Source organism: Lactuca virosa, chromosome 6, assembly GCF_052849685.1.
Source record: "Lactuca virosa cultivar CGN04683 chromosome 6, Lactuca_virosa_CGN04683_v6, whole genome shotgun sequence".
Lineage (NCBI taxonomy): Eukaryota > Viridiplantae > Streptophyta > Magnoliopsida > Asterales > Asteraceae > Lactuca > Lactuca virosa.
The window spans coordinates 204,785,538-204,800,584 of NC_136431.1; the positions used below are offsets into that span (position 1 = coordinate 204,785,538).

The following is a 15,047-nucleotide window of genomic DNA, read 5'->3' on the forward strand; positions in this document are numbered from 1 at the left end:
GCCCTTCTAAAACAGTTAGTAAATATTTGAAAATTACATAAAATGGTAAAAAAAAATTAACATAGATACATAATACCTTTTTTAAGAAGGGCTAATATTTATGTATTGAAAAATCAAATATAATAGTTCAAAATTCAAAAGTTGAAATTTCATGATACAATTTTCAAACTCCAAGGGGTAAAAGTTTCAACAATAATAGTATAGGGGCTAAACATGCCATTAACAAGAGACCGTCATTTGTTTCCAAGATAAATACAAGCTACTTACTATTTATATTTCCTTCCTCACCCACAACCGGATTTTAATCGTTCATAACTTTATATATATCTTCTCAAGTGAAGAATAACCTGTTCTGCAAAATTCCGTCGATGGCGACACCTAATCAAGAAGCAATCGAGACATTCATGAGCATCACCGGTTCATCTGAATCGGTTGCTATACAGAAACTCACGGTAATCACACTAAATCTTCATCTAAATCGCGTCACTGATCATATAGTTTTTCTTTTCCTTTTCCTTCTTGATTAATTGATATCGTTTATTTGATTTATTCTGGTACCTATTAGCAGTGTTAATACGTGCTTATATGTTATCTTGAGCTTGATTTTCGATGTTAGAATAGAATGTAGGGGTTAGTTTTTAACTATTCCCTAATTTTTAGTTTCATTCGAATAAACTGATTCCATATAGATGCAATTTTGATTTACTATGGTATCGTAGAAAGGGCTAGGGCTTGATTTCAAAATTAGCACTTATATTCACAAAAGTGGTAGGGTTTTCTTGCATATCGAGTCTCCGAACATTACTTGTTACGAAGTTCAATCAAGGGAGCGATTTTTTATTGGTTCCTGTTTGTAAGTAACTTGTTTGGCATCAAAAAGGTCAACAAGTGATATTATCTCAAAATGGTCTAATTTGGCATTTGCTTTGGTGAGGATTCATGGCTTTGAGTATTTTTGCTTCATGTTTTCTTGGATTTACCTTTTAAATTTGTAAATTTCAAAGCTTACTAAGATATTTGCTATCTATATTTCTGTCAGGAGCATGGTGGAGATCTCAATGTAGCTGTTAATGCACATTTCACTGAAGGAGATAGAAACATGTTAGTTTTCTTCACCATTTAATAAGTTCACAACTTCCATCTTACTTTCTGACTCATATTTCACTTATGTTATTATAGCAGACAGGCAACCTCCATTGCTGCTCCACCTGAGGATTTCATGGACATAGATGATCCAACTCTTCCATCTCAGAGACCTCCTCTCTCCCTCTTTCCTTCTGCTAGAGATATCAACATCAACCCATTCTCTCTTCTTGATCCAAACTTCACAAGAAGTATATTTGATAGTGGGCCAGGGTTCAGGGGTAGTGAACCATTTGTGTCTCATCCAAGAGAAGTGAGGCAGATTCCAATTGAGGTCAAGGATGGGCCAAGTACAGAATCAGATCATTCTGGACATGCTCCAAGAATCGAAGATGTCACAGAGACAACAACAGACAATGTCCCAGGAACCCGTGCACATGTGATAATCGATGATGATGATGATGATGATGATGAAGACTTTCCAACTTCTCTTCCATCACGTGCAGGTGTAAACACTCGTTTGACAGCAAGTGCTCCTGGAATCGGTGATTCCCATGATCATGGAATTGAAGAAGAGATGATTCGAGCTGCAATTGAGGCTTCCAAACAGGATTCCCTGATGAGTCAAAGGGATGTTGCTGTACCTAATCTAAGGCAATTGGAAGATCCTGATCTAGCACATGCAGTTTCTCTATCTTTAAAGGTTCGTGTCTAGTCTCATTTTATGTTCTTTCCTTCATCCTTACCATTGATCTTTTGGCCTTTGCAGACTGCTGAGCAAGAAAAAGCCTTACGCCAGCTAGGATCTGAAGTGGGACCATCAGAACCAAGAGGTTCTAAGTTTGAGGTGGAAGAAGTGGACACATTAGCAGCATCAAATGGAAGGTAAGTCTATAAGATACCATATTTTTCTTTCTAATTGTAAACTTGTTCCATTCCTTCAAGCCAACCAAACATGATAATGGAATGGAATGTAATGAGTAATGACCTATTCCCTTACCTTGCTCATTCCATTAATTTGTTCATTCCATTCCATCATACTATGGAATCAATGTAGTTATGACAAAAGTATGCAAATGTAAAATAGGTTGGATGTGGGGAGCAGCTCATTGATTCCAGATGAAGTTGAAGATGTAGAAGACCAACCTTTGGTTAGAAACAGGATTCGTTTTATGGCTTCCACCTCTATTGACTCTGCAAAAGACAAAGACATTGAAGAAGTAAACTTGAGCTCACCTTCAAGTCCTCAACATCAACCAATCATCAATCCTCCTCCAAACAATGCCAATGAATTCCATGAAGTATCTTTTCCTCTCTATCAAATCATTATCAACAAATATATTTAATCCATTTTTAAATAATCATTATTTTTGTATTATAGTGGGGAGGCATCTCATCTTTAGAACACGATGAAGCAGTGATGCTTGAGGCTGCACTATTTGGTGGAATCCCTGAAGGCACAGGGTATAATGTAAATGTCCCATATGCCCCTCATCAGTTCATGCAAAATGGTTTGATTGATGGACATGGAGGAGGTCTAGGATCTTACCCTAGGCCTGCGCCACGCCCTCCCTCACCCTCTCTCACTGCTCAACGTTTAATACGCGAACAACAGGTACATTACTACATTTCATTAACACAAAATCACTCAGAAATTACGATTTTGCCATTACTAACAAATAAATAAATACATTCAGGATGATGAGTATCTTGCATCATTACAAGCTGACAGAGAAAAGGAACTACTAGAACAGTCAGCCAAAGAAGCTGCCATGGAAGAAGAAAGGCGAAAGGAGGAAGAGTCTCGCATTAAGTTAGAAGAAGAGCAGGTGAGCCTGTTTATACTTTATAGTTTATAAACTTTGTGATAAATGACCATTTTGCCCTTTTTCAGGAAATTGAAAGACAATTAGCAGCAAAAGAAGCTTCCCTTCCTCACGAACCTTCTTCTGATGATGAAAATGCTGTCACCCTTCTTGTCCGTATGCCTGATGGAAGCCGCCGTGGTCGCAGATTTCTCAGAACCGACAAATTACAGGTACCATGTTTGCAAATCTACAATTTTACCCTTGTCTCATTATTCATCAATATTACATTAAAAATAAATACTAGAGTAGTTTACTTTTTGATCCTTGTTCCAAGTAAAATAACTATCCATAAATAAGGACTAAAATTGCAAAATTCAAATATACTCAGGGACCAATATTGTAATTTACTAAAATTTCTAATTTTTTTTTCTTGGCAGTATCTTTTCAACTTCATCGATGTTGCCAGAGTGGTGAAGCCTGGTTCATACAGATTGGTAAACTTTCTTTCAAGATATCTTCATACTTTTCTTTGATCATTTTGTAAAATATATTTTAGATTAATATATATGGTTGACCGAAAGGTCAAATGTGGTTTGACTATTTTTGTTGACTTTTAATGTAGGTGAGACCCTACCCTCGCCGGGCATTTAGTGATGGAGAAAGTAGCTTAACTTTGGATGAACTTGGTTTGTCTAGCAAACAAGAAGCGTTATTTCTCGAGTCTATTTAGAATATTATGATATTATTTGAATAGTTTTTTATTATTAAGAAAACATATAGACCTCATTAAAATACGTATACGGTAATTATGTTTGTGGTTGGAGATGTTTGGTATGTTTTTAATTTTGTATTTAAAAAGTTGATATTGGATCGATGTCGTTATGTGGGTGGGAATTTTGTTGGGTTTTATTTGGTTGTGGCTGCGAAATATTTAGTGTATGGATTTATTGATGTTTTTGTTTGAGCTAAATTCGTTTGGGACTAGCCTTGTTTATCAGACCGGTTCTTGTAGAACGGTGCTACTGGTCCCCCAAACTGAGTTGTGGATGAACATTGATATATTTTTTGGTATATATATATAAAGGATTAAATGTAAGAAGTAATAATGTAATTAAATTCATGTGTATTATAGTATTATACTCGTATAATTTTCAATTATAGCATTGTACTTTTTGATTTTTTAATTTCGTTCACCAAAGCATTGTACACCGGAAAATCTATCTAATTGTAATAATATACTTTTTATCTTTTTTTTTTCCTTATTAAAGCATTGTGATTTTTTAATTGAAAATAAAATTAAATGAATTTATCTTTGTTGACAAACTTAAAAAGCATGTAGGACTATGGTAGAGCGACTTATTGTTATATCTTTACATTTTTAAGCGACAAGAAAAGTGGAAATACTTTTTATACACTTTTTTTTTTTGAAAATTTCCGTCATTATTTGTAATGTAATTACTAACATTTTTATAGGCTCCAAAGAGTGACATAAATATTCATATGTTCACTCATTTGTCATCTTATGCAATAATAATAATAATAATAAATAAATAAATAAATAAATAAATAAATAAAAAATAAAAAGAGATGCGGCTCTTTGTAGCAAAAGATCGAACAAGAAAGTAATTGTATTTGAGACTGAATCAAGAATTTTTTTGAAATGAGTGTACTAAGAGAATTAAATATGGTTGGTTTTAGTTTAGCTCGATTGTATTAATTTTGGATTGAATTTTGTTTATTCAAGTTATTATTATTCTTTCAACTATTTTTTTTGAACGACAAATCTAATTTATTCTTAAACTATTCTTAAATTCACTTATGTCTCTGACGAGACTTGAACCCTCAGCATCAAAGAGGGAGAGCAACATCTGATACCGTTAAGGAATAAACTATTTGGTTCATTCTACTATTTCTATCAAAGAGATGTGGCATACTTATTAATATTATTCCATCTATTTCTATCAAACAAATGTCAAAGGATCTTTACATATGTAGCAATCTGTGCTATCACTCTTAATATTTTTCACGGATAAAAGATACCAGCATATTAGATTGAAAAGGCATAAAATATATTCCTTATCTTTTCAAGATCCAAAATGTATTGTCCTATTCAATAAATAATGAAATAATTCAAGGTATATTACAAATGTCATGAATCAATAAGACATGAGAAAAAAAAAAAGAATCCATTCAAATTTTTTCTTAGTTTTCAAAAAGATTTATTGATGTAAGAAATTGTTCATATTTGATTGAAGTCTATTGGAAAGTTACAAGAATTTTTTTTTGAAGGAAATTAATCATCGTTTCTAATAAAAATTTTGTTCCTGATTTTAATGTCAAATTGTGTACTAAAATTTATACGAGTACCAAAAGGTCCAATGTGGTTGACTATTTTCGATGACTTTAATATAGGTGAGACCCTACCCTCGCCAGACATTTAGTGATGAAAAATGTAGCTTAACTTTAGACGAACTTGGTTTGTAAAGCAAACAAGAAGCATTATTTCTTGAGTCTATTTAGAATATTATGATATTATTTAAATAGTTTTCATTATTAAGAAAACATATAGACCTCATTAAAATACGTATATGGTAATTATGTTTGTGGTTGGAATGTTTGCTATGTTTTTAATTTTGTATTTAAAAAGTTGATATTGGATCCATGTCATTTTGTGGATGGAATTTGTGGGTTTTATTTGGTTGTGGTTGTGAAACTGAAACATTTAGTATATGGATCTATTGATTGTTTCTCTTTGGACTAAATCGGTTTGGGAGCAGTTTGGTTTTGTTTTTTAAATGACAAAAGAAGTGGAAATACTTTATTTTATACACTTAAAAGAAGGTAAACCTACACATTTTTTAAAATCAAAATTAACCACATGAGAAATTAGTTACCACACCATACAAATAAGCGAGAAGACAAACTGTAACAACCTATATTACATTTTGCTTTTCTGTTTTTGTTTAAATATCTTCATGATTGTAAGTAACAACATTTTTAATAGGCTTCGAAGAGTGACAGAAATATACATCTTTCATAAGCGATTGAAATAATCCATGTGGCTCCACTACTTGTCACCTTATTACAAAATGATGTGGTTCTTTGTAGCGAAAGAGAGAACAAGATACCAAGAAACTAGTTAAATTTGAGATTGAATCAAGAATTGTGTTTTTATAATATGTATTATAACTAAGAGAATTTAATATGGTTGGTTTTAGTAAAGTTCGATTTTGTTAATTTGGATTGATTTTTGCGAATTTCAGTTATCTTTCTTTCTACTATTTCTATCAAAGAAATGTGGGCATGTGGTGGCGTAGTTATTATCAAAGTTCTGGCTTCAAGCTTTGTACTCGATGTCGTGCTTTAATAAAATATCACCTTAAGTCATATATATATATATATATATATATATATATATATATATATATATATATATATATATATATATATATATATATATATATATATATATATGGCTGAGTTATTGTGCGAACCAAAAGATTTGTGAGAACTTGTGAACTCATAATCAACTCGTCACTTTTCAACACCAAAAACACAAATCTTTTCCAAATGGCACGTCTAAGCCATATCTAGGCTCAAAAAAAGATTTGACAATTTTTTTTCTTTATAATTTTCATGTATGCATAATCAACAGTTGTACGGACTGCTGATGAACACAATTAACAGTCGTATGGACTGCATATGTGCACAATCAGCAGCCATATGGACTGCTGATGAACAATCAGCAGTCCAAATGACTGCTGATTGTGTTCATCAGCAGTCTATATGACTGCTGATTGTGCTTATCAACAGTCCGTACAACTGCTGATTGTGCTCATCAGCAGTCCTACAAAAAACCAAAAAAATAAATAAATAAATAAATACATTTGTCAAATCTTTTTTTAAGCCTGGATATGGCTTAGATGCATAATTTAGAGAAGATCGGTGTTTTTAGTGTTGAAAAGTGATAAGCTGATTATGAGTTCGCAAGTTCTTACAAATCTTTTGGTTCTCAAAAGAACCTAACTCTCTCTATCTCTCTTTCTCTCTCTATCTCTCTCTCTCTCTCTCTCTCTCTCTCTCCCTCTCTCTGTGTGTGTGTGTGTGTATATATATATATATATATATATATATATATATATATATATATATATATATATATATCACGTGGCTCACCATGATTTGTAAAAACTTGATATTTGACATTACTGTCAAATCACCGTCTAATGTTATTTAGAACATTGGTTATTATTCCTTCTACTTCTATCAAACAAATACCATTAAATCTTTACATATGTAGCAATCTATTCTATATTCTTCTTAATACTTTGCACTGACAAAAGATACCAAAATTTTAGATTAAAACGACATAAAACATATTCTTTATCAATTAGAAAGCCAAAATGTATCGAATATTCAATCTATAATGAAATAAATTCAACATATAATACAAATAAGAATCAATATGACAATATAAATAAGAGAATCGATTCAAATATTATCTCATGCTTTTATAAAGATTTATCGATGTAAGAAATTATTCATATTCGATTGAAGTTATAGTCTATAATGATTTAACATCCTGAACATTAATTTTGAAGAAATATAACATCGTTTCTAATGAAAATTTTTGTAACGTTCAAAAAATACCAAGTAAACATTTCATTTTTAATCAATCAAATCATTCATTTATTTGTTCCAAAAGATAATCAAAGTAATAGTATTATCAAAACATCAGAGTAAAAATCACAAATAGCTAATGCAGAATAAACTCTGGGGGATGTAGTGCTATCACGCTGGACCCTTTCTTTTCGAACCAGAAGTACCTGAAATGTTAAACCATAAAACTGTAAGCACAAAACTTAGTAAGTTTCCTAAAATACCACATACCATACTAATTACTGGGCCCAACCCTGGGGTGTATTCCAATCCAACATACTGATATTGCCATATTTATACAATATGTGAATATATTTTTATACATATTTTGGTTATTTGCATAAAATAATGGTACTTATAAGATTAAATTGTATTTTGCAGCCAAAAGAAGTCATTTTGAATAATAAGGACCAAAAGTAACAAAAGAAGGATCTTTGGAGGCTTAGAAGACTAAAGAAAAGAAAACTTACGAAAACAGCTGTATCCACATCGTGGATATCACTTACACGACGTGGAAAGGAAAATTCTGGAAGATGAGTACGCGCAAAGTCGAAATCCTTGCCCGATAAGGATTCATCCAATTCCACGATGTGGAATGTAATTTCATGATAAGTATATATATCTTTAACACGTACGGGTTTGAGGGTGGGTTTTTGGAAGAATAGAGTTCCAGAAGTTGTTTTTCAGAAGAATACAAGTCAGAAACCTCATAGCTTCAACCAAGGAAGAAGAAGGAGATCATACTTTGTTTATAGTTTGGTACATTACTATGCCTTTGAATATGAAGTTTACTAGTGTGATTATTTTGATGAGTAGCTAAATCTAGCTGCTTCTGTTAGCTAGATGAAGCTGGAACTCATGGTTTGTTTATATTAATTTAGACTTTTCTAGTTGGTTAATATCTTGTGTGTGATTGTTTATACCTAGCATGCTTAACTTGATACTTGATTGCTTTAATTTATATTCTGTATAGTTTAGTGACCATTAATCTACATGAATGTGACTACCTAGTAATTTAATGAACGCTATATTATTAGAGCTAAGATTAAACCAATCTTAGATAAGTAATTGAAGTATTGAATTTGACTATGTTGGAGAACTCATATTGTGACCACAATTGTGTTTGTTAATGTCACACCCCCAATCCTGAACGGCGGAAACGTTCGGGGGCGGATGACGTCATGTCCAGTATCACAACAATTGTATAGTAAAGAAAGTACACACCACCATATTACATTAGTTGAAAAGTTTACATGATTGTATCAATACAAGTTCAAAAGTTGATTACACAAATCATGATTCAAAAATATGCAAGTAACGTCATCGCGTTAAGCTTCAAAAGATTGCTGACAACCTGCCTTAGTGATTCCCTGAGAACACAAGTCATTTCAAAGAAAAAGTGTCAACAATTAAGTTGGTGAGTTCATAAGTAGTGGTTTGAATAAATGTATGCCATTCGAAAGTTCGTGTATGTATTTCCAGAAAATCCCATATTTTCTTACAAGTTGTGTAGTAAATCGTGTCACGTGTGTAATGTATGTTTTGAAACAGGAAAAATCTCTTATTTTCCTAAATGTATAAATGCAGTCTTTAAATGTTCAAGACCGTAAACTATAAGCACTATATCATGCTCAAAATGTTGTTGTATAGTCTTATTATAAAAATAAAACTATGTGAAGATCGTTGAGGTACGTAAAAGTAAAACGAAATATTACTTTTCCCGTAAAGACATGATACTGCATTAATCATATATTCGGTGAGTTCTCATAACCATACTATTATATTTGCCTGCATGCGACGGTCTTCAGGCGTCGAAACGTTATGACACTTGTCACCCCGCGGACTGTATAGATCTATACACACTTGCCACGCTCTCTGGACAGGAGATTCTGGTTATAAGACATGACTTACTATAATACCCCCATTGGGTATAGTGAAGATGTTGTCTCACAAATTCTCAATTATGTTACGTATCATAAGTGTATGTTTGTTTTCGCAAAGTCTATCGTTTTTCAAAGTATTGCCAAAACCATAGTAGTAATGTATATATTCCCGTGAATATAAAATGTTGTAGTTGAAATGCTCACTGTTGGTATGAAATCGTATACGTATTTATAAATAAAACACATTTTTATTTATAAACCATGTTGTATCCCAAAGTGGGTAAAGTAATGTAAGATGTTTACATGTTAACTAAACCATTCAGTAGTTGTAAAAACCATCATGCAATGTATACTCAAAAGTTCGATGTTTTCATGCGAGTAAGGTTACGTTTTTACTTGTATTCTCCCCCGTATAGTAATAAAAGCCTTTTAAAAGCATTTAAAATGGTAGAAAAGGGGTATGAACTCACTTGTTTGGTTTGAAGAGAGTGAGACGAGAATCGAGCAGAACTTCGACTGCGGAAAGTTGCGTCTTCGGGTTTCTCGGGGATCTCGGTAGCGTAAAAACTTCCGTCGGGGCTCGGGTATGGAATCGAGGGTATCGGGATAGCTTCTGGAGCTCAAGAGAGTGTGAAAGTGAGAGAGAAGTTGAGAATGTGTGCCAAAAATCCGGAGCTCATGCACCCTATTTATAGTGCTGGAGCATCCCCGTACGTTGGGCGTACTCCGGAGTCGTCAGCGCTTACGACTCGAGTCTAGCTAGCCTGCTAGCCGATGGGACAGGGCTCTGTGTCTGAGTACGCTGGGCGTAACCCAATTTACGTTGGGCGTAAATTGGATTTCCAAACTTCTAAATTCCGTAACTTTTGCGTACGAGCTCCGATTTTCACGTTCTTTATATCCACGCGTAGATGAGATTGTACTCTACAACTTTCATTTAGACTCTGTCGGCTAGTTTTGACTTTATTTTTAATAATATATTTTTAATAGACCGGGACTGCTAAAGTCCGTTAAAAATCCATAACTTCTCTATCCGATGTCCGTTTTCGTCTGTCTTTTTATCGTTGCGATGCTCTTGCCGAGATCTTCAACTTTCGTTTAGATTGCGTCGGCTAAAAATGTCTCGATCTCTATTTCGAGTTTTTAGCTGTCTACTGCTATTCTAAAACTTCTAAAAATCATAACTTCCTCATATGAAGTCAGATTTGAGCGTTCTTTTTATGCATATTTACAGCTTAACGATATCTACGACTTTTATTTAGAAGCCTAAGGCTGTAAAGTATTTTATTGAAACTTCGTATTTTACGCTTAACAGCGTTTTACCGGTATTGTTACGAATCTTAAAATGGTCATAACTTCTTCGTTATAACTCGGATTTTTGTGTTCTTTATATTGTTGGAAACCACAACACGTTATATATCACATGGTATTCTCAAACTGAGCTTTTTGAACACTTTATTTTTTACGCTATTTTTATTAGTTCACACAAGATTACAAAAGAAGTTGACTTTTAGTCAATATGTTGATTTGAAATAACGGGTTGTTACATCATCCCCCCGTTAGAGGGAATTTAGTCCCGAAATTAATTTACAAGATAAGCGTTTATGGACTAGGGAAGAGATGCGGGTACTTCTGTTGCATCTGTGTAAGGTCCTGAAACGGATCTTACCAGTGATCAAACAGTAAACACAACCATTAATAATAAAGAACATAGTAGAAACAAGTATTTCAAAAAGCTTGCACACGCTTCTATAAGCCAAAACGTCTGGTACAACTTGTGGAATAGCAGCAGAAACTCTAGGGCATCAACAACCATTAAACGACCTAACACGCCTCTATTTATAGTGAACCTGGGCCGGCCTTGGGTTTACGGCCGTAAACAAGCTTACGGTCGTAAACAAGCTTACGACCGTAAACTCACAGCTGGCCGTAAACTCGCAACTAGACTACCAAAAAGTGCGTATTAAACAAAAGAACCTATTACAGTAAAAGCCTAGACCAAACCATTAATTAGACCCTTCAATCCCCCCTTGGTTTGGTGCTAGCTTGAAGTTAATCTTTGTCCACAATCATCACTTCATCTTGCCCCATAACTCCACTCCAAATACGCTTGTTTATAATCTCAGCAACCATAGTGGTGTATTCTTTCGCAGCTGACTCAAATATCTCCTCAACAACTCTGATCTGAAAATGACTTAGATGAAGAATGTCCCATCTTCCAAACTGAAACAAATCCCTTCTATCATACAAACGAATGCATCCCTCCTTCAATTTGATGACAGCAGATGCTGTGGTTTCATCAAATACCCAAAAGATCATAGAGCTTAAGGATCCATCCGGGTAATTTTGAAGCACAGGAATTTGTTTGACTTGATTTGTAGCAGGCCACATCACCACCTGGAGGGGATGACCAGTTTTGGGATCAATGATGTCAGGATGGTGCTGTATTACAGATTCAGCAGTCTTCATAGATGGAAAACCCTTCTTCACTTGATCTTCCAAAAAGCGTTTGAAATTAGTTGCTTGTTGATTATTTGTTGGGTTTGAAAATGGAGATTGAGACAGCTCTGAAAGATCCACCTTGGTCCAAGAATTAAAATCATGACAGTCTTTATAGAGCTCCGTATTGCCACTCTTCCTCCGTACAATCCACATATTGAGGGGATCATGAAAACCCCAAGATATGATTCCAGACCGATCACCATACGTATCTCTAAACCTTATGGCTTCGAGATCCGTAACAGTGATTGTGGATTGATTTCCTGGTGCGTTTTTGTCGGAACTCCTCTTGAACATGAGTTGTCTCTTCTTGGCAGCATCAGCTTGTCTGTCTCGAATAATTTCTGCAACACGTGGAGCATGAGCAGGCTCTTCTTCAAAACGGTTCACGACTCGGGAAGTCTGAGCAGTTGGCACGGCAATAGGATGAGCCTGAGAATGAATATGGATTCTATACTCATCAGCAGATGTCTTATACTTAGCACCGAGGTCTTCTTCAAGCTTCTTCTTGAGATCAAAGTAGCTGGACGTCAGAAGATTGAAATGAGCCTGGAGCTCAGAAATTTGCTTGGACTTTGTTTCCCTATATTCTTGGAGATCAGAAACTTGAATCTTCAAATTTGTATTCTCACTTAAGAGATCTTCAACTCGAATGCTGAGCTCAATGTTTTTCTGATCCAGTACATTCACTCTCTTCTGAAGTTCATCAATCACAAAATCATCTTCTCTTGACTGACCTTCCCTAAAAGCAATTCCTTTGCCCTTAGAAGAAGGTGCAGCGGTTTGTTCTTGAGCAAGATACAAAGCCAACCGTACAGAGGCCTCATCAAGATCTGCCCTTGGAGGAGAAAGTCCAGGTGGTACAGAGGATCCACTGGTTTCAAAAATGGTGCTAGGGCCTTCATGCAAAGGTTCTGTAGTTACAATAGCAGGAGTTGTAGTTGAAGTAATTGGCAAGCCATGAGACAAGTTAGAATCCAGAGGCCCGAACCTAGGATCTCTTCATCTTCTTTTGAAAGGAGGCTGCGAGGTCTGGTCTGTTGAGTGATCACCCTGAAGTGGTTCAGATATAGGTGAGACAACGCTAAGGGGAAGAATCCCTGACACTGTCACCATTGGAATTGTAGAGACAACCACTTGTTCTGCAGTTATGGGTGTTGATTCGGGAACGTCTTCAGTATCCCTACTCTCCGTTGCCGTGTGAGCAACATCACTGAGATTATCAAGCAGTGAGTTGAGATTGATATTCGACAGAAAGTCATCATTAGTTCCAAAATTGGTTGGAATCTCATCTTTATCGAATCCTATAAGGTCAAGGTCTTCATATTGATTAGGCTCAGCAGTATTCTTGGAAGACCCTTCATTGTAATCTCTTTCAACTTGGACTGTTTGAAGGTCATGCTCCTCAGCTATTGACGCAGTAGGAGCAACAATCTCTTCTCCTTCTTGATCTGACACGGTTATCACATCTCTTTCCGAGACCACCTTTTCAGACGAGGTGAAATCTGAAGATACTTTGTCAGAGGAAGTATGGGACTCAGATGCCTCTCCCGGTTCAGCAAAACGTCCGAATTTGACCAATGGATAAAGTCCTTGAAAATTGACCTTTCCTTTACGATTTTGCTTGATTAGCCCAATGGTGTGTGGACCCAAGGACTTCATGTCGAGCGTATCACCCTCCTTTACTATATCTGGGAACTGTTTGTTTATGAAAAGCTGAATGAACCTGGGATACAACAAGAAGGCATCCCGAGTAGTGGCAGTGATGTTGACCACAAATTCATCCAGAATGAACCTTAAGAAATTGAAACCAATTCCCGCAGCGAGAGAAACTATAGCTCCGGTGTTTCTCAGTGAAATTTCATCTGCACCAGATCTCCTGCCGGAGATGCAGCTCACAAACACATGAGCTAGGAATCTCCAGTGGGGTGGCAGAAGCTTCTTCATTGTCGGTGGAGAAACGCCTTCATACCCCCATCTTCTTTAATATCTTCTGAGCGTCTTCAATGCCGATTTCGGTGGGAAACTTTGGAAGGTCATTGATCAATAATGTTTCTCTGATGAACTGCTCATTGATCACAATGTTGCGTCCTTGAACAATTGCATCCACAGTCACAGCACCATCATCATCTCTCGTCATGTTGGCAGTCTGCCAGAACTCGCGTATGATTTTCTGATAGATAGCAGTGTTCATAGTGATGGCGGAGGCCAAACAACATTCTCGTAATCCATGAATCATTGATTTGAAGTCCATATGAGCCACTGGAGGATCAGCAAGAACCATTTCCAGGTTGTGCATATTTGCAAACTTTAGAGTCACCATTTTATCTGCACTAAAACATAACAAATAAGACAAGAGAGAAACTTGAGCAAATAATTTTTTCAAATGATTTAATTTCGAGCCCAAAAGTGAATTATTAATTTTAAAATTAAATTTCAAGTCAAAAGGGGAGTTTACGGTCAACAGGGGTTTACGACCGTAAACTCGTGACCGTAAGCCTGTGGCCGCAAACGGAGTTTACGGTCGTAAGCTCCTTACGGACGTAAGCTTGGGCCGTAAACTCCGACAACCCTTTTTCGTCGATTTTTAGGCTCAAAACTCGTTTAATCTCTGAAATAAACACATATCCATGGTCGAAAACATGATACCTTCGAAGTGATCGGAGCAATTTCACAAAAAAAACGAGATTTTTTTTCCGAAGAGAGAGAGAGAGAGAGAGAGAGAGAGAGAAGGAGAGTTTGCGGTCGGAAGTAGAAGAATGAGGGTGATTCCGGCTGTAAACTCTATTTATACCCTCAATCCTTTTACCTGCTGACTACACAGTGTAATACCTAGTCCAACATTTTCAAAAATTTTAAAACAAAGCCTTTTTTGAGGATTAAAATTAAAACTAAAATTAAAAATAAAATAAAATAAAATAAAATAAAGTAAAATTAATTTGTAAAATTTAAAAACAAAAGAATTAATAGTTAAATTTTAACAATTAACAAAAATAAAATAAAATTAAAAATTAAAATTAAAAAATAAAAATAAAAATAAAAATAAAATAAAATCAGATCAAATTAAAATGTACAACAAGAATATTTAATTACTGAGAATAAATTTGTGACACTG

At 35.0% G+C, this 15,047-nt stretch overlaps 1 protein-coding gene across 2 annotated transcripts; it reads left to right on the plus strand.

Annotated features, from left to right (window-relative positions):
* Window positions 1-293: 293 nt before the first annotated feature.
* Window positions 294-3,848, plus strand: LOC145120147 (plant UBX domain-containing protein 8-like). Of its 2 annotated transcripts, none has more exons than XM_079055941.1 (10): window positions 294-452; window positions 1,040-1,101; window positions 1,180-1,786; window positions 1,853-1,968; window positions 2,171-2,384; window positions 2,465-2,698; window positions 2,781-2,912; window positions 2,978-3,121; window positions 3,329-3,385; window positions 3,514-3,848. In XM_079055941.1, the coding sequence occupies exons 1-10, from the start codon at window positions 369-371 to the stop codon at window positions 3,619-3,621; spliced, it is 1,758 nt and encodes a 585-aa protein (XP_078912067.1). In that variant the 5' UTR covers window positions 294-368; the 3' UTR covers window positions 3,622-3,848. The 2 variants fall into 2 exon arrangements, with proteins under 2 accessions (XP_078912067.1, XP_078912068.1); XM_079055942.1 differs by having other exon boundaries at window positions 1,183-1,786.
* Window positions 3,849-15,047: the final 11,199 nt, after the last annotated feature.